Here is a 22,939-nt window from a genome sequence, read left to right on the forward strand (position 1 = left end):
GGTGAGAGTGAGAGATGTAAGAAGTAGAAGCAGAATGAGCTTCTTGTCGGTCAGGTGAGCAGTAGAGGGGCTGTTCATAAGCTTCAGGTGTTGATGGAACAAACAACAACAAGGTCACTAGAGGATCAACAATGAGACGACCCCCCAAACAGGACTGGTTTCTCCCTCTGAATCTCTGACTGGTTTCCCACCAGTTGTCTTCATCTAGAGCAGGGGTCTCAAACTCAAATCAGCTGCGGGCCAGATGCAGCCCACTTCAACCGAACGCGGGCCAGACTAGCGTCCGAACGGCATGGTCGACAATAACACAACTTAACACTCACTTTCAAAAGCAGTCATTGAACCCCACCCTGGGGGATCGGTCCGAATGAGACTACAACACTAGTCCTCCTTTAACTCAGCGGGGGAGACCTAAGGTCATGTGACCGTGGAATTCCTTTATAGCCAAACGTGAAGTTACGTGAATCGAAGCTGCGTAGTAATGGACGGAGACGCTCGTCGGTGACGTCAGATGCTTCATGTGTTGTTAGTGTGAGTCGTAAAGGAAAACTTTATTAAACGAGCGATGCTAACGGTTAGTCACATGATCACCTGCGCGAAAGAGGGCAGGAAACTGAATTTCACCCTCCTGCTCTCTGCACCTCGGCCGACACACACGACCCGCCCCCCATGTCAGTCACATGCATGCCACGTTCACTGGACAAGGACACAGTAGGAAACCAGAACATCATAACATGTCCCACACAGCAGCTGACAGTGGGGTTACAGTATAAAACTTGCGGGCCGCACTAACATTACACTTTCATATTAAGGATGGGGCCACAAAATATCGTCCCGAGGGCCGCAATTGGCCCGCGGGCCGCGAGTTTGAGACCCCTGATCTAGAGTCACCACCACTACTGGAGAGAGGACACCTCTGCACATTATGTTTGGTCCATCAGACCTGTTATCTGTCTCCTACATTATCAACATCAACATTTGTTTGAATTAATCACACAATAAAGTGCAGCACCTTTATGAAATCTGACAATTCTTCATTTATCTGGACTTTATTTAAATAATCTTTTGGATTTGTTTGAAACTTGATTTTCGTTTTTTTACTTTGTTTTTTATCTTTTGGTCAGTAAATCGAATGTATATTTACATGTTTTTGTGTATGTTTTCTTACTTTTTAGTTGGATTAAACTATAATCCATCTTTACCTGTTTGGTTTAAATCACCATGTGAGGTTCATGTGCAGCATTCTGACTGAGATGTTGCTCCATATTTATTTCATGACAAACTGAACGATTGTTGTGAGTCTATTTTATTTGATGTTGCGATGAAGAATTCACTGACACATTCAGATTCCTGTGGATTTGAAGCTTGGGAGAACTTCCTTAAATAGACGCTGTGAGGTCAAAGGTCGTCACGTTTGGTTAAAGGTTGAGAGCGAAAAGAGGGAGAGTCGTGTGAAAGCACTTGTTCCTGTTTGTGTTCAGTACGACATCAACATGGTATTATCACAAAGAAATGAACATGAACGTCTCTGTTGGTGTTATTTGGTCTTTATTATATTCACACTGGGATACGTGTTGGGAATATGAATCATGTTTACTGGTTTAATCCCATCGCTGACGTCCCCCTGCTGGCCAGGACCAGTCACTGCACCACATGTTGTTTCCAATAAAAGTCATTGATTCACATTACAAACATACAATTATATTCCTGTGAAGCCAAAGTAACACATGGAGGCACTAAACGTTGTACTATTATATACTAACTGTAATAAAAACACAAGTACCTGATATTATCTGTCATTCAACCTTCTTCAGAGGTTTGCTGAAGCTTTCAAAAGCTTTTTGTTCACAACAAACCTGATTACGTGGAATTAGATTTCACACCAACAATCCTTGAAAAAGCAACACCTTGATTTTATTAGCATGAATGCTAATGAAGCACACACACAGATAAGGACAATTTATCATCAGAGACATTTGTCTCATATGGGGGGACAGATGAAAGAGCGTCTTATAAAATGTCTTCTTGAACACATAAAGATTAAGATTAAAGCCTAATTAGGAGCCAATATCTAAATGATCATCTATTGATTGAAGGAGCACAGCAGCATTAAGCTGAGCTCTTTCACACTTCCATCTGAGTCCCAGAGAGCTGTGGACCCCCCAGAGTCCAGACCAGCTCAAGTACCCCTCACCTGCTCCACCTGCATCTACACCCACATGAACCACCATCAGCTGTACAGACTGAACTATGTGGTGAGCAGAGAGGAAGGTTCTCCACCAGGAGGAGACTCTCCCTCCTGAAGAGGACACAGAGACACTGAGGAACCAGAACCAGGCCAGAACCAGAACCCAAACCCAGGATAAAGAGGTTCAGTGAATGTGGTGCTGAAGGTGTGGAGGTGGATCAGTGTGTCAGAGGAGACTCTGTAGAAGGACAGAGAGCCAGCAGGACAGTCCACATACACTGCTACTCTACCAGAGGAGGAGGAGGAGGAGGAGGAGGAGGAGGTGATGCGTGTTACTGCATTATTGTGACGGACAGAGTAACCTCCATCAGAGCACATCAGACTCCAGGACTGATCCTTGTATCCAAACAAACAGTCATCACTGTTTCCTTTCCTTCTGATTCCTCTGTAACTCACTGATACATGAATGACTCCTCTCCACTCGACCTCCCAGTAACAGCGACCAGTAAGACCAGTTCTACACAGCAGCTGAGGCCAGGAGTCAAATCTGTCTGGATGATCAGGATATGACTGATCCTTCTTCACACATGTCACCTTCCTGTTGTTGTCAGACAGTTTGAGTTGTTTGTTTAGTGTGTTTGTGTCGATTGCGAGTTCACAGGAATCTGATGAGAGAACAAGACACAATACAGCTGCAGTTATTAATCATGTGTTCATCTACTGACACGTTGATGATGACATCACAGAGGTGAATGAGTGATGTCACAGTGTGAAGATGGTTGAATCTTCATGAATCAAAGCACACTTACACTTCCTCAGACCTGGTCTCAACCATCGGACTCCATCAGGCTCCACCCTGAAAGGAGGAGGGGGGTCAGAGCAGCATGGAGACATGGACATTACATCACTCTCACACACAGCTTTGTCCTTCATGTCCACATGGAGCACCTCTTCTTCTTCTACCACTACTTACAGACGACCACAGACTGTCAGTCAGGCGTCACACAGCGACGAGGTGCTGGAATATATTCATGAAGAAGATGAATGGATAACAAATAAGAAATGGACCTGTCACTGTACTTTCACCAGATGTGAATTCAAACGGGAGAAATGACGTCATGCTACAGATCAAGCTTCATGGGACGTGTGCAAAGGAACATTCACATTAAACTGTTTCATAAAGATAAAGCAGATACAGACCATTCAGTATTCACACAATGTGCATGTTTCCATGTTGTCCCCATTTGTGGACAATGTCTCTCCCTGTGGTTCGCTGGAGTCCCAAAACTTTACAAATGGATTTGTCACCTTTTCCACACTGATGGATCTCAATGACTTTGTTCCTCATTTGTTCCTGAATGTCTTTGGATCGCAGCCTGATGTCTCGCTTGTGAGGATCTTGTGGTCTACTTCACTTTGTCAGGCAGCTCCTATTTAAGTGATTTCTAGATTGAGAACGGCTGTGGCTGGAGAAATGGAACTGGGCTTTCCAAAGATGTGATGAACCTCACTTCATTTATGTTTTCATCACCTTTTCACACAGGGCCATTTAGGTTTGGATTCTTTTCTCCCCTTAATGATAAAAACAGCATTTTGTGTTTACTTGCGTTATCTGTGTCTAATATTTACATTAGTTTGATGATCTGAAACATTTAAGTGTGACATGCAGGCATGAAAACGGGTCACGGGTGAAAAAGGTGAGAAGGATGTTTCCCCTCTAGGAGTTTTCAGCTGGTTGTGTCCCAGGGACCAACATTCTGAATAGAAAGTCACTGGCCTGTAACCGCCCCCCCATATATTCCGCCTGTAGCACTTGTCAGTGGAATGTCTTCGATATTTTTCTCGATATTCAAGAGAAGTCACTGAAGAGATTCAGTGACTGAATCTCTTCAGCTGGACGCATCGGTCTTAATGTGCCGGTAATGATGGTTAATGATGCTTGTAGCTGGTTGTCATCTACGCTCCACTACGGTTACATAAAGGTGGCGTTTGTGTTTTGACAACGTTTTATCTCATAATTTAGACTTTCTATCCCCTTTCTTCAGTGCGGAAATGGGCTTCTATAGTTGTGTGAATGCATCACTCCAGCCAATCCAAAGACGGGGTTTGTAACCAATCAGGTGTAGAGACCATGGTGACTGGCTCCGCCCCCTTACTGTCAGAAAGAACAACAGCGAGCGCGTAGAAAACTCCTTCGAGTGCGAGCAGAGATTCTCCTCGCGAGCAACGAAGTTCACGTTCAAAAGTCCGTCTCACGAGAGATATTTATTTATTTATTTGCTCGCGGATGTTTGTCAAAATTCCGGAGCGCAAATCAGGTTGATGCGCGTGAATCAGTGATTTGCTGCCAAAAAAAAAAGGTGAGGGATTTTCATGCCTGAACATGAAAGAAATGAGGAATCAGGAAGGCAGCAAACACTTTATCACACAACTGTAACACATAAAAGCAGAAGCCATTTTCCAGTGAGGCTGAATGAGGCGAGTCGGAGGACGTCCACGTTGTCCCATTGATCAGGTGGACTGCAGTGTCTCCCCGTTGTACTACTTCATGGGGGGGCACCCCTGTTATAATGATGGAAACACTGAACTGGCTTCGGTCGCTTATCAAAACATCGGCCAAATAAGCCGTTTTTCAGACTTTATGAGCAAATACAGAATCCCTTTGTGTTCATTTCTAAAGCCGCATAAAGACACACGTGACTTTATTTAAGGCGCTGCGCTACTTGCAAGTCGCTGTGTTGTGGCAGATTCTCCATAAAGGTAGAAAACAACAAACTCATGGTCATGAAGGTCCTCATGTAACGTTACATGGAATCTGCATGAGGAGGAGGAGGAGGGTCCATGTCGCTAAATACCAACTGAGATCGGCTTGTGGCTTCTGACAAAGGATCCTTCCACCGACCACTTTTCACACCCGCCGTCGCTCTGATCTGCAGGCGCATGGCGGAGAAAACCAATCGGGTGTCTGGATGCTAAATGTTCATACTTCTGTTGGGCCTCCACCCTGCTAATGAACCTCACCACGTGTTTCTTCACTGAGGACAAAGGAAGAACACAAACATATAGGGGTCCCCGTGGCCTGATGCCAGGGGCTGATAACAGGACCCCTGCAGCTCTCCAGACCCCCTTGGCCATAAAAAGAGGACGTACGAAAGAACACCGAGCGCTCCCATTGGCCGAGGACAGTGACATTTATTTATGGACCTCAAGTTCATAAGAAGAGATTGCAGCAAAGGATCGATCTCTTTCGCCTGACTTCCCGTTAGTGACAGATCGAGACAACACAACGTTGTTTGGTTTCTTTTCTTTCCCTCCAATTCCCAAGTTTCAGTCTTAATCTCGCTGGACGAACTCAAGACTCGCGCTCCACTACGTCCCGCTTCCTTTTCCCTTTTGATTTCATTCCTGTTGACTCCAGAGGAGCGGAGAGACAGCTGCTCTCTGACCCCCCGCCGCCTCTGTTCCCAACGAGAAGTTCGGACCCCACGGCCGAAATCGCCTTCATCCACTGAGTTTCCCTACGCGGAGCTCAACTGTCCTCAGTCAGCTGGAAGCTGATGACCAACGCCCATCAAACAGTAACACTGGTTTTCTGGGCAGACTAATTTAGCGTGTTGATATGAACTTGATGTTTATTTGATTTGTTCAGTCATAACGTGGTACGATAGAGTCCGGATCAACAAATCCGCTACCTTTGATTTATGTTTGAATGTGTACCTGCAAATGTCGTAATGTCCCCTGTTGATCTGATGCTGTGATACGTTTGCTGTAAGAGAGTGAAAGCGCCGACTGTGTTACGCTGCTGAATGATGTCTCATGGTCAGAATAGTTCCTTATTTTCTTTTCTTTTCCCGGGTCTCCGCCGTGAGATCCGTTTGCCTGTGGTTTCAGCAAATTATAAAAATAGAATGGAATGTGGCCCACACATGAAACTTGCACTTGACTGTATCGTAGTTCTTAGTTTGACCAGTAGGTGGAGCTACTCACTAGCTGCAGTCCTAATGCAGCTTTTCCACAAAAAAAAAGTTTCCGCGACGACAAAAATGCAGAACCAAAGAAACGCAAGATAGCAAGTGAATGCAGAACATTTCAAACACGGTGGGAAAATGAATATTTCTTCAAAGAAGTCGAGGAGAAGTGTGTCTGTTTGATTTGCAATGAAACGGTTGCAGTGATGAAAGAGTCCAATGTACGACGACACTACGAAACCAAGCATCCGACCTTCACGTCCTACACTGCTGCTGAGCGAGAGTCGCTGGAATAATGTGCCCGGAAAAGATGCAGGAATTCAACAACGTGAGCATGTCCACAAACACAATTGTGCGTTGAATCGAAGACTTGTCAGCTAACACACAGAATCAAGTGTCACATAAAGCTTGTGCTTTTGACTTTTACTCGATTGCATGTGATGAAAGATGCAACAGACGCCGCACAACTGTTCATTTCTTTGCGGGGAGTTGACGATAACTTTTGCATTACGGAGGAGCTGCTTGATCTTCGGAGTCTAAAGGGCACAACAACGGGTGAGGACATTTTTGAAGCCGCGTCAGGTGCAATTGACAAGATGGAACTTAAATGGGACGAGCTGTGTGGAGTTGCAACGGACGGGGCTCCCGCTATGACAGGCGAGCGCAAAGGAATGGCATCTATGGTGTGCGCCAAGGTGCCAGAGAGTGGAGGCGAGGCTGTAAAATTGCACTGTATCATCCACCAAGAAGCTCTCTGTGCCAAGACAGTCCAGCTTGGCGATGTGATGACCACAGTTGTGAAAACGCAACATAATTTGAGCACGAGGGCTCTACCACAGAGAACTAAGCTTTCCTATCTGATGTCGATGCTGAATACGGGGACATACTCTATCATTGTGACGTGCGCTGGCTTAGTCGCGGCTCCGTGCTGAAGCGGTTTTATTCCCTTATTGCCTTTCTAGTTGATCTTACTGGTCATCTGAACTTACTGAACAAGAGCCTACAAGGCAAAGACCAGCTTGTACCACAACTTTCTGTGCGAAGCTTCGTCTTTTTGAGACACAACTACGCAACTTCAACCGTGCGCACTTCCCTACGCTGTCCGAAATCAAAGGTGCTCATCCAAAGGCCGACCTCGCTGCTAAAAAGGGGAAATATGTTTCTGTGATCACAACTCTTCTGACACAATTCAATCAGCGCTTCCAAGATGTTTCTGTCATTGAGAAAGAAATCAAGCTGTTCTCAACTCCCTTCCTGCTGGATGCAGAAGAAGTGGAAGAGAGTCTGCAACTAGAACTCATCGAGATGCAGCTCCTCTCCCTACTCGACTTCTACCGGAGCTTGGAAAAGGCCAAGTTTCCTCTGATGCGACGCCACGCAAAAAGAATGACCAGTCGGTTTGGCACAACATACATATGCGAGCAAACATTTTCTCTGTTAACTCTGAACAAAAGCAGATTGAGAACCAAAATGAGCGACAGCCATCTCTGTGATGTCCTTCACATCTCAACCAGCAAACTTACTCGTGACCTGCCAGCCGTCCTTCAGTCCAGAGCAGCATCACTGCTCCCATTAAGTGCAACACTGTTCCCATTGTAGGCGAGTTCAAATATATTACACAGTATTCATGTGTTCAAAAGCCCAATTACTTAATAAATGCAGTCAATTAAAGTTGATAACATTTTCTAAAACACGTTAGCTGATAAATGATTTGCATAAGTAGGTTAAATAAAGCCTTCCCTCTTTATACAGGGCTGTGAAGGGGGTCCCCATCCTGACGAAGAAGCAATCTGAGGATGAGCTGCCAACCCTTTTTGTAAAAAAAATGAAAACCCATTAATGGAGAGATGTGATTTATGCAGTTTTTTTCTCTAAGTTTATTCAATTATCAAGCATAATTTACCTACATTTGATTGATTTTATTTGAAAATAGACCCCCCTGCTCTAATACGTGGAACACTTCCTGCATTTCGCTCTCGCTCGCCCCTCGCGTCCAGTAGTCGTATTACACTGTTTAACGTTCCCGTCTTCCTCGGTGGTTTGATTTAACGGTCTCACTTCCGCCCCGCTGCTCTCGCTCGCCCCCTAGTGCGATAACCGGCACTCCGCTTGTTGTTGCGCGCAACCCCACCGCCGTTCCTTCACTGCACCCCCCTCGCCTCCCCCCCTCTGTGCTCACACACACACACACACACACACACACACACACACACACACTGGTTTTCAGTGCTCGAACTTAACTCCTTCCAACAACTTCACTTTCAAGGAGTGAATATCAATTATGAGACTTGATTCATAGTAGGTCTGGGCGATATATCGGTATAAACGAATATATCGATATATTTTTTAATGGCATATGGAATTAGACAATTTTGCATACATCGATAGATTTCAATTTGCGCTCTGCAAGCAAGCTGCCGACCCGGAGCTCTCTGCCCTGCTTCTCGCCCTCGCCCCGCCCATCCTCTTTCACGCGCAGAGGGGGGAGGGGCAGAGAGACACACTTCAACAAACATGGAGGAAGCAACAACGTCTGCGCAGCGTGCGGAGGAGGAGGAGGAATTGGTTCGTAAAAAAAAAAGCAGTGGCTCAGTAATTTGGAGATGGTTTGGATTTAAAGTATCTGAAGAGAAACAAAATAACATTATATGTAGGGAGTGCCATAAACAGGTTACAGCCAGGGGTGGAAGCACCTCAAATCTTTTCACCACCTAAAACAACCGCACAAACTGCAATACGAAGAGTGTGTGAAACTGCGCGCTACAGAAGCCGCATGCCAGAAACGACCCAAACAAGCTCCAGCCCTGAAACAAAGCTCACTGCAAACCTCATTTTCCCGCAGTGTGCCTTATGAAAAGAAAAGTGACGCACTATAACGAAAGCGGTGTCCTATCACATTGCTAAAGACATGGTCCCTGTTGCAACTGTTGAACAAGTCAGATGCAGATTACCAGCGTGTGCCCACTGTGCCTGAGCCTGCAGATGGAGATGCAGCAGTAGCACCAAAAGCTAAGACACTGGCAAGCTTCTTCAAGCAGCTCACACCTACCACCACAGCAGCACCAAACAAGAGGGGGGCTATTGAAAATGAACTGTCAAGTTACTTGCAGTCAGCAAGTGTGGAGAGTGACACTGATCCCCTCAAGTGGTGGAAGGATCATGAAGTTGTCTTTCCAGGTCTGAGCCGCCTGGCAAAAAAATATCTCTTGGTTCCAGCTACCAGTTCACCCTCTGAAAGGGTTTTCAGCTGCAGTGGCAATATCGTGACCTGCCACAGAGCATCTCTGAAGCCGGATACCATTGACAGGCTGGTGCTTCTCGCACAAAATCTTTGAACAAAGGAGGACACTCTTGTTAGTCTTCTAATGTCTACCTCAAGACAGCATTACTGTTTATCAAAGTAAAAAAAATAGGGGGGAAATGTTTGAGTTCTTAAACTAAGCACTATTGTTTTTCTTATATTATTTTGTAATGTTCATTGTTTGCATCTGTGGATTTGTTATAGTTATAGTTGTCAAATGTTCATATTTGACTTTTCTCAAATATATAAATAGGCACTATTTCTGAAAAAGATTGTCCAATTTTATAGCATAGCATTTTTATAGCATTTTCTTTAAGATATTTTTTTTTATATGTGCACCTTATGGAGCTTTGTTTTCAAAAAGAATACTCCTGTTATACACTTTATGTTTACATATTATTATTTGAACGGCTGAGCATTTGTTTATTGTTTAATTTAATTATTCATTTTTATTTATTTGATTTTATTTGAACTCCTTACTGAAACTGCTGGTTTCAATTAAACGACTAATGACATGTCATATTTGGCTTTGACTTTGCTTTGACATTTGCGTTCAGGTTTTCTTCCCTTTAATGTGGAGAAAATATCGGGATATATACCGTATATCGATATCCAACCAAAATATACCGGGATATGACTTTTGGTCTATATCGCCCAGCTCTAATTTATAGTATTGGTTATTGGTCCCTGTTAGCTCAGGGTGGTGCCCCGTTATTTATTCATTCTGAGAAGTATATTCATGATTATTAATAATTCTATTAATGTCCATAAGTTAGTTCCTCATTTGCTAGTAACCTAATACGACCCCCCGCTCCCAACACTTCTCATCCAACCGCAATCACATTCACTCCATCTGGATGGCGCCATTTATCTGGATAGTGTGTTTTTGGTATCTTCTGTTCATTTCTACGATATAGTTGATACTAATTCCAGGTTCACCAGCAGCTGTTAGTTCTTCACTGAGCGTCTGTGGCCGACTGTCACCTGTAGCTTCAACAAGTCCACTCTTATCATCCAGGGAACCGTCTCTCAGTGCAAAGCACCAAAACCAGGAGAAGCTGAACTCCTTTAAAACACGAAACGTTCCTCCTGTGATGATCCATCAAGACGCTTTGAGCAGATTGTTTCTCTGACTGTTTGTCTCTTAATGATAATGTCTGGACTAAAGGACACACACACTGGAGGCAGAGGACCAGCATCTAAACATCCAAGTGTTGTTTGAGTTGTTAAGAGCCCACAAACGTGCAGCGTGACCACGTTGACTCATATCAACCCACCATGATGCCGTCAACGTGTCAGGAGACACTGTCCTCTCTTATAACGTGGAGACAAGACAAAGCTCCAGAGAAACAAGGTTTTCATCACCTTCCTCCCTGTTCAGGCTCATCCTGGCTACTGTTCCTCACTACTTCTGTCTGTGTCGATGGTCTCATGTGGGACACAAACAGTTTGATGAGTCTCTGGTAGTTTGAGGTCAGCTTGGTGTGTCAGGGTCTTATTAACCAGGCTGACAGTGGGACAGAGAAAAGGTTTCCAGCTCTACCTCCTCTACCAGACGGATGGTCTGTGGCTGCAGCCTCTTCATACCTGAGAGACTCCAGTCTCCAGTGAGGATCCTCCAGTCCAGCAGACAACAGCTTCACTCCTGAGTCTCCTAGATGATTGTAGCTCAGGTCCAGCTCTCTCAGATGGGAGGGGTTGGAGCTCAGAGCTGAGGCCAGAGAAGCACAGCCTTCCTCTGTGATCAGACAGCCTGACAGCCTGCAGACACACAGAATAAGACACATGTCACATGATCTGAGGGAGCTGTGAGGGCTGGAAGGTCACTCATTATTATTATTATTATTATTATTATTATTATTATTAAGATACTATCAGGTACAGAGGGGTCACATTAACATGGTTACTGACTGGTTTGCAGTCACAACTAAACACCCACTAATGTACATCAACAGCCTGATAACATTACTACTAACTCTAGAATGTCAAATATTTACATTATATTGAAAATAAACACATTTAATGGAAATAGTTGGAAAATACATATTTGATTTAAATCATGCAAGCAGAAAGAATCTTATGAAGGTCAGAAATGTACCAAGGATGTAAATAAAGACACCAAGTGGACGTTAATTGAATCCTGACCTGAGAGTCTCCAGTTCACAGTGTGGACTCTTCAGTCCAGCAGACAGCAGCTTCACTCCTGAATCCTGCAGGTGGTTGTTACTCAGATCCAGCTCTCTCAGACTAGAGGACTGGGAGCTGAGAACTGAGGACAGAGCGTCACAGCTTCTCACTGAGAGGTTACAGATAATCAGTCTGAAGAGACAACAATCAACAAGAAAAATAACATTTGTGTTAAAATGAAATCCTATTTCATATTAAATCAGTTAAGTGTTTATACAAGTACAAGTGTAGACTAGACTACTAAAAAAGGAAAGTGATTAAAAAGGATCTTTATTTGCTAATTTAATGTCAGTTACCATCTACACCTTAAATGAGCAACTATCAAACTCCAAGCAGATTGTCACTGAAGCGCCAGAAATCCAAGTTTCAGTCTCTTTTACACCTCTGCTTTTCCCATTTTCCTCAATGAACCATATTAAAATAACATCACACAGCATGAATAAGAGGATTAATAGGACGACCCTGTGATGATTTATCATGAGCCAACATTGTGTTTTTATTCCCTCCGTATCAAATGTGTTGGTTCTATAAGGATCTGATGATGTAATGGAAACAAACAGATTTTTGTCTCTAGTTTAGTCTCTTAGATTAGATATTCTGGCTCCATAGATAAGGTTTATCTTCTGGTGAAAAAAGGTTTTTATAAGGTCTGAAATCCTGATGAACAATGATGATGTTCATGCTGTGGAGTAGATAGTTTAAGTCAGTGATTCCCAAAGTGTGGGCCGCGGCCCCCTGGTGGGCCACGAGAGGTCATCTACAGTAAATAAATAAAACATTTTTAATTTTCAATTTTGAAAAGTTTGAAATTAATATAAAAATATTTATGATGCGGCACATTAGTTATGTGAAACATTAGTTGATGAAGCACAAACAATTTAAACGGACAGATTAATAAAACAATAAGGCTCTCGCTCGAAACGGCTGCTCTTGTCCGCCTGTCGTTGTTCAACAAACGGGGCGCCCTCTTGTAGTATTAAAGTAAATATACCGCATTTTCTGCACTCCAAGGCGCACTTAAGAGGCTTTAATTTTCTCACAAAACGACAGTGCCTAATAATCCGGAGCGCCTTATATATGGATCAATTGGTTAATCGGTTGATCCATACTGGTTGTACACGGCGCTCAAGGCGCTCTGCCAAACATGCCAAAGAACAAAGCTGTCGTTCTCGCCGAGCACTTCATGAGATTAAAGAGCGAGAGACGGTGCCCTTTTCTCTACATTAGCTGAACCATCTTAACAGGGAAAATAAGTTATTCTAAAAGCAGCCGAAGATTTAAGGCGTGGATGGCGAGGGGGGCGGCGAGGGGGGCGGCGAGGGGGGCGGCGGAAGAGGACAGTCTGCGAGCTGGACGCATTGGTCTTAATGTGCCGGTAATGATGGTAAATGATGCTTGTAGCTGGTTGTCATCTACGCTCCACTACGGTTACATAAAGGTGGCGTTTGTGTTTTGACAACGTTTTATCTCATAATTTAGACTTGATATCCCCTTTCTTCAGTGCGGAAATGGGCTTCTATAGTTGTGTGAATGCATCGCGCCAGCCAATCCAAAGACGGGGTTTGTAACCAATCAGGTGTGCAGAAAGAACAACAGCGAGCGCGTAAAAAACACCTTCGAGCGCAAGCAGAGATTCTCCCCGCGAGCAACGAAGTTCACGTTTCGCAAGCGAGCAAATATCTCGCGCGAGACGGACTTTTGCTAACGGATGTTTGATTTACGCGCGCGCATCAACCTGATTTGCGCTCTCGAATTTTGTGTCAGTCAGTGATTTGCCGCCCTAAGCTGCAGTATCTTATGCGCCTTATTGTACGGAAAACACGGCACATGAGCTCCGGAGAAAATGGTATACAAAACATACATTGTTGGTTAATACATTTTTAATTGGTCAAATTATTAAGGTCATTTAATCATTATGTTTTGATCAGAGTTGTAATTAAACGACATGACGACTGGCTTAAATTTCAATGACTTCTCTCCTCTTTTTCTGCTTCTATCTCTGCTGCCAAAAGCTCTTTCTACCAATCCAGAATCAAATCTTCATTTTCTAACCCCAAAAAACTCTTTTCGGTCTTCTCCAACCTCCTCAAACCCCCTAGTCCTCCTCCCCCCTTCTTCTGGGTGACTTTCTCAACTACTTTACCAAGAAAATAGCTGACATACGCTCCTCTTTCTCAAACCCACCTCCTACTTCTTGCATCCCACTGGCTTCACCTCTATATCACTCTCCTCTTTCACCCCCCTGTCTCCTAACCAAATTCTTACCCTAGTAACCTCTGCCCGTCCGACCACCTGCCCTCTTGACTCCATCACATCTTCTACAATCTATCGCACCTGACTTTCTTCCTTTCTTCACCTGTCTCATCAACAATGCTCTGTTATCTGGCTGTTTTCCCTATTCTCTGAAGGAGGCAAGAGTCAACCCTCTCCTGAAGAAACCTACCCTCAACTCTTCTGAAGAAAACAACTACCGACCGGTCTCTCTTCTTCACTTTTTGTCCAAAACTCTTGACACACCTCTTCAGACTCTACCTCCACTAAAACACTAACTAACTGTAGCACTTACATTGTACTTATAACGTCACTCATCTATAGCAAATTGTAAATTGGCTTATTTAAGGAAATTGCACATTATTGTTTATTGTTCTTCCGGGTTTGTGTCCTTATGGTTGAATGCACTTATTGTAAGTCGCTTTAGATAAAAGCGTCAGCTAAATGACATGTAATGTAATGTAAAGGTTTAGGTGGGCCGCAAAAGATTTTCAAATTGGGCCACGGCATTCTTGAGTTTGGGAACCGCTGGTTTAAGACATTCAGACAAACTAACTTAATCTGACCTGAGAGTCTCCAGTTCACAGTGTGGACTCTTCAATCCAGCAGAAAGCAGCTTCACTCCTGAATCCTGCAGGTGGTTGTTACTCAGATCCAGCTCTCTCAGAGTAGAGGACTGGGAGCTGAGAACTGAGGACAGAGCGTCACAGCTTCTCTCTGAGAGGTTACAGCCACTCAGTCTGAAGAGACAACAATCAACAAGAAAAATAACATTTGTGTTAAAATGAAATCCTATTTCATATTAAATCAGTTAAGTGTTTATACAAGTACAAGTGTAGACTAGACTACTAAAAAAGGAAAGTGATTAAAAAGGATCTTTATTTGCTAATTTAATGTCAGTTACCATCTACACCTTAAATGAGCAACTATCAAACTCCAAGCAGATTGTCACTGAAGCGCCAGAAATCCAAGTTTCAGTCTCTTTTACACCTCTGCTTTTCCCATTTTCCTCAATGAACCATATTAAAATAACATCACACAGCATGAATAAGAGGATTAATAGGACGACCCTGTGATGATTTATCATGAGCCAACATTGTGTTTTTATTCCTTCCGTATCAAATGTGTTGGTTCTATAAGGATCCGATGATGTAATGGAAACATAAACAGATTTTTGTCCCTAGTTTAGTCTCTTAGATTAGATATTCTGGCTCCATAGATAAGGTTTATCTTCTGGTGAAAAAAGGTTTTTATAAGGTCTGAAATCCTGATGAACAATGATGATGTTCATGCTGTGGAGTAGATAGTTTAAGCAATAAACAAGAAAAATAACATTTGTATTCATATTAAATCCTCTGATGATGAGTTTGGACTAAAATACGATCAGTAAGAACATGAAAAAACATGTTCAGTGAAAGTGTTTACAATTATTTGTGTTCTACATAGAACAAGGAGGTTTATTGTGCTCTACTGTTTACAGGAATTACTGTGGTATTAATTTCAGGATGAGGCAGGGATATTTATTGTCGTTTATTAGTTAAATTCAAAGTTAGGCTTTTCTATCCTCCTTCTGACTCCTTCCATAGAAAGAAAGAGAGAACAAAGTGAGTGTAAATGTGGAATGAATCTTCATCAAATCAGAAATAATCAACCATCACTCAGCAGATCATCACTGTAGAGAAAACACATTAAAATCTTCAGTCTCTTCCCACCTCTGCTTTTCATTCATTCATTATATGAAACAGGACATCATAAAGCCTGAATAACAGGAACAACAGGATGAACATGTGATGTTTTATCGTGAAAGAACACTGTGTTTCAGACAGTCTATTTTCAAGCTACTATGTAGTAAATATGTCTTGTCTACAAGGTTCCTCTGATGTGATGGAAACACAGATATTAATTCACAAAAAAGACTTTTAGCCCCAAGTGTTGTCTCTAAGATTAGATCCTCTGGTTCTAGAGTTCCCTAGACGCATCATTGAAGACAAACTAAGTTAATCTGACCTGAGAGTCTCCAGGTCACAGTATGGACTTTCCAGTCCAGCAGAAAGCAGCTTCACTCCTGAATCCTGCAGGTGGTTGTTCCTCAGATCCAGCTCTCTCAGACTAGAGGACTGGGAGCTGAGAACTGAGGACAGAGCGTCACAGCTTCTCTCTGAGAGGTTACAGCCACTCAGTCTGAAGAGAGGGATGAAGAAGAAGCAGTAAGTATAGAAGATGGCAGCATATTTAAGTCATGACGTATGAATGAACTCTCTCTGTACTTACAGAACTTTGTTGGAGGCTTTGACCACTGGCAGCAGCCTCAGAAGAGCCTCCTCTGAAGCAAAGTATTTCTTCAGGTCAAACACCTCCAGATCTTCTTCTGAAAACAGTAAGATGAAGACCAGAGCTGACCACTGAGCAGGAGACAGTTTATATGTGGAGAGACGTCCTGATCTAAGGGACTGTTGGATCTCCTCCACTAGAGAACCATCATTCAGTTCATTCAGACAGTGGAACAGATTGATGCTTTTCTCTGGAGACACATCCTCACTGATCTTCTTCTTGATGTACTGGACTGTCTCCTGATTGGTCTGTGAGTGACTTCCTGTCTGTTTCAGCAGACCTCGTAGGAGAGTCTGATTGGTCTCCAGGGAAAGACCCAGGAGGAAGCGGAGAAACAAGTCCAGGTGTCCATTAGGACTCTGTAGGGCCTTGTCTACAGCACTCTGGTAGAGACGCATTGGTTCAGGGTCGTGTTTAGAGACTTTAGACACCGGGGAGGTTGTTTGTTCATCTGACAGCAGATTGACACCAGAGCTGAAGAAGGTCAGATGGACATGAAGAGCAGCCAGAAACTCCTGAACACTCAGATGGACAAAGCAGAACACCTTGTCCTGGTACAGTCCTCTCTCCTCTCTAAATATCTGAGTGAACACTCCTGAGTACACTGAGGCTGCTCTGATATCGATGCCACACTCTGTCAGGTCGGAATCATAGAAGATCAGGTTGCCTTTCTGCAGCTGATCAAAGGCCAGTTTACCAGAGATTTGATCATCTTCCTGCTCTTTGGATTCCAGTGTGGATCCGTCTCAGCTCCTCCATCGTACTTGACCTTCTTCACTTTGGACTGAACCACCAAGAAGTGGATGTACATCTCAGTCAGGGTCTTGGGCAGCTCTCCTCCCTCTCTGGTCTTCAACACCTCCTCCAGAACTGTAGCAGTGATCCAGCAGAAGACTGGGATGTGGCACATGATGTGGAGGCTTCGTGAGGTCTTGATGTGAGAGATGATCCTGCTGGCCTGCTCCTCATCTCTGAACCTCTTCCTGAAGTACTCCTCCTTCTGGGGGTCGGTGAACCCTCTGACCTCTGTCACCATGCCAACACACTCAGGAGGGATCTGATTGGCTGCTGCAGGTCGTGTGGTTATCCAGAGGCGAGCAGAGGGAAGCAGCTTCCCCCTGATGAGGTTTGTGAGGAGCACATCCACTGAGGCCGACTCTGTGACATCAGTCAGGATCTCATTGTTGTGGAAGTCCAGAGGAAGTCGACACTCATCCAGACCATCAAAGATGAACACAACCTGGAACTCTTCAAACCTGCAGATTCCTGCTGCTCTGGTTTCAATGAAGAAGTGATGAACAAGTTCCACCAAGCTGAACTTCTTTCCTCTCAGCACATTCAGCTCTCTGAAAGTGAATGGAAATGTGAACTGTATGTCCTGGTGGTCTTTGTCTTCAGCCCAGTCCAGAGTGAACTTCTGTGTTAAGACTGTTTTCCCAATGCCAGCCACTCCCTTAGTCATCACTGTTCTGATTGGTTCCTCTCCTCCAGCTGAGGCTTTGAGGAGGTCTTCTTGCCTGATGGTTGTTTCTGGTCTGGCTGGTTTCCTGGATGCTGTTTCAATCTGTCTGACCTCATGTTCTTCATTGACCTCTGCAGTCCCTCCCTCTGTGATGTAGAGCTCTGTGTAGATCTCATTCAGAAGGGTTGGGTTTCCTGCTTTAGCGATCCCCTCAAACACACACTGGAACTTCTTCTTCAGGTCAGATTTGAGTTCACGCTGACAAACTGCAGCAAGAAGTCCTGAATGAAGACAACAAAGAAGATCAATGAGTCAAAGAATAGATTTCAACATGTCCTTTCCTCAGAGAATGACTATGAATATATTCTGTCCATCTCTGGAGACATTAGTGAAGGTCTCATTTATCAGCATGGTAAGTCTGTAGAGAAATCCACTTACTGCTCTGCAGACGCTCAGCCAGCACCTCCTGCTTCATTCTCCTTAGGAAGTGCACTGAGATCTTCACAAAGGCCTCTCTGCTCCTCCTCTGCTCTTTATCCAGCTCCTCCTCATCCTCTTTCTCTAAGCATTCTGGGTAATCTGAACTCACAACCTTCTGGATCTTCTTCAGCTCGTTCTTCACAAAAGTGAGGATGTTCTCCTCCAGAAGCTGGAACAGAACATTCTATGAATGACACCAACTAGAACATGGAAGCCACCATCAGGTCCATGTTGGACAGACGGACAATCCACTGGTCTACAAAGTGCAGCATGGAGATGATGGTGACCTGAGAGATGTTAAAGTAGTTGTTCATGTACACACCATGAAGATGGAGTCCAGGTGTGTTTGATGCTGCTGGGCAGACGGACCTGTGGGAACCTCTGAGCTCTCCTGGTCCTCTCTGTGGAGGAACATGAACCATCAGCTCACATCGTGTTTGGACCATCAACACCAATACAACATTAGTTAAAGATATTGGCTTCTGTCATGATGGATCATGATGGAAACCAGATGCTGAAGACTGTTGATGATGACGGACAGTTTATTAGTTGAGTGACAGTTAGTCATCAGTCATCTGGTTTTAGTTCTTACTGTGGGTCATAAAAACAACGTCTGCAGACCTCTGCATCTGGTACAAAGTCCTATGGAACTACTCCAAACCTCTTTAGTCCGTCCCCTGACCTCTAGAAGTCTCCTTAGATCTTCTGAAACTAGTCTTTGGACCTTTTCACAGAGTCTACTGATGATACTTTGTCCAAACCTCTGCGTGGAGTTCAGAGACCACGTCAGCTGGTCCACAGAGCACTGAGTTTATTCTAATCACATGTTCAGTCCCAGTCATCTGACTCCAGACACCTGCAGCTGTCCCCAGATGTGACCTCTGCTGATCCTGATGTGGAGGAACTAGCTCACATTGTGTTTACATCTGAGGATGTTTAGAGTCAATGATTCACACTTAAACTCACACAGACCAGTTAGATGATGGGTGTCTAACTCAAGGCCCGGGGGCCAAATCTGGTCCGCCGGGGGGTCCAGTGCAGCCCGCTGGATGACTTTACTATTGTCAGAATTACAGAAAGACACAAATTGCTTTTCTATAAAAGTAGCTGATATTCCTAATCAGTCCACTGGGGGTCGCACTCTGTCAGTGAGCGCATGTGTTAGACCAGGGGGACCAGGGGGACCAGGGGGACCAGGGGCCTCATTTATAAAAGCTTGCGTAGGATTTGCTCCAAATGTGGCGTACGGATGAAACGTAGGACGTGCGTACGCACAGAAATATTCAGACTTATAAAACGTCATACGCAGTTTTCCCTTAATAAATCACAATCACTTCTAAATGCAGCGCAGCTGTTGCGGCTTCATGTCACGCCCATAGTTGCCCATATATAGTCTGTGGAACGCCCACAAATTAATATTCATCGATTGCGAAATCATGACACTGACAGTGTGGACATCACTGATGCCAACAAGGCACCCAAGTGGCAAAAGGTTGCAGAGCAACGCTGCAGTCTCACGACCTCGGACCCAAACAAAGAAAAACTGGTCTGACATCAAAGTGGATGCAAAAAAGCGTTTAGCGCGCCATCGCCAAGGTGTGTCCCCACGGGGGGGAAAGGGACACCGGAGCTGTCCCCTCCTGATGAGACACTGGCGGCAGTGATTGGGGATCGGGGACAGGGTCTGGGCCAACATCGACGTCAGCGGGTCGAGGCACGTTTGGAAGCTGTGCCACATCATGTAGCACAGCACACGCAGCACGATGTTTCACACCTTTTCAGGAGTAAACAACAACCTCCCTCCAGCGCAGTCGAGGCAGCGCCATCTGCCCTTAAACAGGCCGATGGTGCTGCACTACAGCGCCAATCCTTCCATGTGCCACATCTTCTAAGAGCGAAGATCAGCCATCAGCGTCATTACGCATTGTGACGGCATCATGCCGTTTTATTACCGTCCATCTGATTGCATCTGACAAGCAACAGCTGTGTTTTGAGGATGAATTTAATACCATGCCGATATTATTGCAGAACATTTTTCACTTTTCTTTTTGAAAATGTGTTAATTTGTATTTGTTTGTTTTACGCTGCATATCGATCAAACGGGTGTTCGTGTTATTTATGAGAGGCAGTATTGGCATTTCTTTTACAACAGTCTAGTTTTACACACTTTCACACACGTTTGCGTGTTTCTTGCATTTGCCGACGGTTCTCATTTCACCCGTTTTTGTACGTACGCATGGGTCCGAGCTTGCGTGAAGGACTGCACATTTTTCCGTCAAGTTTGCATTTTATAAATACCAATTATTGCGTAGAGAGCGGCGTACGCCTTCTTTTGTGCGTACGCAACGTTTATAAATGAGGCCCCTGGTCCTTCACCAACGCAGTGCTGGTAGATCACCTAACATTGAAGAAAGAACCACGTCAGGTCACCACGCATGCATCAGTGCAAGTCATGGAGTGAGGTAACAACCAATAATGTCTGCAGTAACTTATTGTTGCTTGTTTCTTTATATGGATTCGTTTTGTGCTCCCCGTCTGCAGCGCTGTTGTTCCATTGGTTACCGCTGCTGCTCGTTGTTATTATTCGGGCGATCGCCATGACTTGGATTGAAACGTTGAATGAAAAGTAGCTTGCGAGCTGATAAAGTGTGGGCTCCCCTGTGTTAGACCTTTTAGACCACAGCGTTCTTCCAGGCAGCAGCGCCCGCTTGGAAATGATGGCCCCCCGTCGACCGGACCATCGCCAAGATTTTACTGGTCCAGCCCACTTGAGATCAAAGTGGACAGTATCTGACCCAAACCTAAGATGAGTTTGACACCCTGGAGTTAGATGAAGATAATGAGTTCTGTCCTGATGGATCGTCATGGAAACAACACTTTAAACAATGAACAAACATTCATGTAATTCATGACTGAAGATCAGAACAGTTCTTCATCTGTTTAAGAACTTACTCTGGGTCATAAGAACGGCGTCCATCTTTGAAGTTAATCATATGACCTTTAGACCGATCACTCTTCATGGACACACATCTGGGTTCAGGTCCAGATTGCTGACCAGGTTCAGGATCAGGTCCAGCTCCAGGTCCTGGTCTCTGATGGATCCTGGTTACACATGTATGTATTAAATGTATTGATCACAACATTAAAGCTACTCTCACATCGGGAATTAAGAATTAAAGCAAATAAAGCGTCTGTCTATGTCTAGCTGTATCTCACCCTTTTGTTGTGACACAATACTAATCATGGTTATTATTTTTTATCTTTCATCGTAGGCGTTGGACAACAGTACTTTCTGATTGATGTTGTCTTCATGGACAGATGTAAATACTTCCAAAGCCATTCTATTCTCTGTCAATCACAACAATGTGAGCGTGATGATGTCTGGGCCGTGGTGACTGATAATGCTGCTCACTGTCTGAAGGAATACAGGAGGCTCTGAGAGGAGTGTTGCCCAACAGCGTACATGTAACCTGCCTCTGCCATGTCATCACGCTGGTGGGTGAGACCTGGCAGCTCTGCAAATCATTCTCAATTGTGACATGGATGAGATCTGCCTGCTAGAAAGAGAAGATGGGTGCGCTTCCTCATCAGCAAGGAGTTTGTGCAAGCTAAGGCTTCGAGTTGCACTTGGAATTGAAGTTTACAATGTTTTTGATATTTCCACCAAAGTTAAGTTGAATTTCCAAAATGTTTTATTGTTTTATTGTACTGTCTCTGCGTAAAATGTTAAAAACTGAATTCTCAAATATATAAAAAAAAAGAGAGAATTGTGGGAAAATTAAACCAGAATTTGAGAAAAAATGAAACAGATTTTATAGGGCCCTACTTACTCTGTGTCATAAGAACGGCGTCCATCTTTGAAGTCAATATATTGATCAATAGACCGATCACTCTTCATGGACAAACATCTGGGTTCAGGAGACTTTCCTCTCTGCTGATGTGACCTGAAAGAAACACTGAGATTACATCATCACATCATCATCTAATCATGAAGCATCAGCTCACATGGTGTCCGTCCTCACAGAGACCCAAACAAGGTAAAGGTCCATGACGTGAGGTCTGGATGTGGACCACATGGCTCCCTGTAGTGGTTTAGGTCTACTGGTCCTGTTGGTCCCACTGACAATCAACAGCTCAGTCTTTCAGCTCACTGTTTTCTTCACCAGTCAGTTTGGTTTAGTCCCAACAGGTCTCACCAAGTCCTCCATGGAGATCTCCCTCCCTCACTGGACACTGCTGAGGGGCCCTGGAGCAAGAAACCCAGAACCTCCACCAGAGAGTCTGGTAGAAACACCTCATCATCAGCCTGAGACCCTCACCTTGCATCAACAGAGGGACCAACGTCTTTGAAGTTTAGAGGAGGCTCCATAGACCGGTTACTCTTCATGGACACACAGCTGGGTCCAGGTCCAGGTCCTGGTCTCTGATGGATCCTGGTCACACACATAGAAGCAGAGTCAGTGAGTCAGAGACATTGGGACATGGAGACGAGTGGAGGACAGTTGGAGATGGTCCTCTCACCTCTGAGCTTTGGTCTGGGCTGTCATGTTCCCCACACAGAGGGGCTTCAGAGGGAGGGACTCCGTCCTCTGGGTCCTCAGCCTGATTCATAGCAGAGTCCACACCTTCACACCTTCACACCAACCTGCTGGGAGAGCTCACACGTTATTATCTTCATCAGGACAAACACACAGAGCTCATTCACCTCAACACTAAAACTCTCATGGGACACTTTGTGTTGTTGTTGTTGT

At 44.4% G+C, this 22,939-nt stretch overlaps 1 protein-coding gene across 47 annotated transcripts in view; it reads right to left on the minus strand.

The window, feature by feature from the left end:
- Positions 1–1,531: 1,531 nt before the first annotated feature.
- LOC120812009 (uncharacterized) overlaps positions 1,532–22,939 on the minus strand; it is a 519,303-nt gene continuing 497,895 nt past the window's right edge. For 41 of the 47 annotated variants that reach the window (XM_078096901.1, XM_078096880.1, XM_078096904.1 and 38 more), the window contains 6 exons: positions 15,923–16,096; positions 14,482–14,655; positions 11,603–11,776; positions 11,045–11,218; positions 2,998–3,044; positions 1,532–2,853 (listed from right to left, as the gene is read on the minus strand). In XM_078096901.1, coding sequence (XP_077953027.1) covers positions 2,249–2,853; positions 2,998–3,044; positions 11,045–11,218; positions 11,603–11,776; positions 14,482–14,655; positions 15,923–16,096 — 1,348 coding nt within the window. In that variant the 3' untranslated portion in view covers positions 1,532–2,248. Of the gene's footprint in view, positions 2,854–2,997; positions 3,207–7,686; positions 7,967–11,044; positions 11,219–11,602; positions 11,777–14,481; positions 14,656–15,922; positions 16,097–22,939 lie in introns of those variants that run through there. The other 6 variants (XR_013454475.1, XM_078096887.1, XM_078096882.1 and 3 more) reach the window with 6 other exon arrangements.

This window comes from Gasterosteus aculeatus, chromosome 21 (genome assembly GCF_964276395.1).
Source record: "Gasterosteus aculeatus chromosome 21, fGasAcu3.hap1.1, whole genome shotgun sequence".
Classification (NCBI taxonomy): domain Eukaryota; kingdom Metazoa; phylum Chordata; class Actinopteri; order Perciformes; family Gasterosteidae; genus Gasterosteus; species Gasterosteus aculeatus.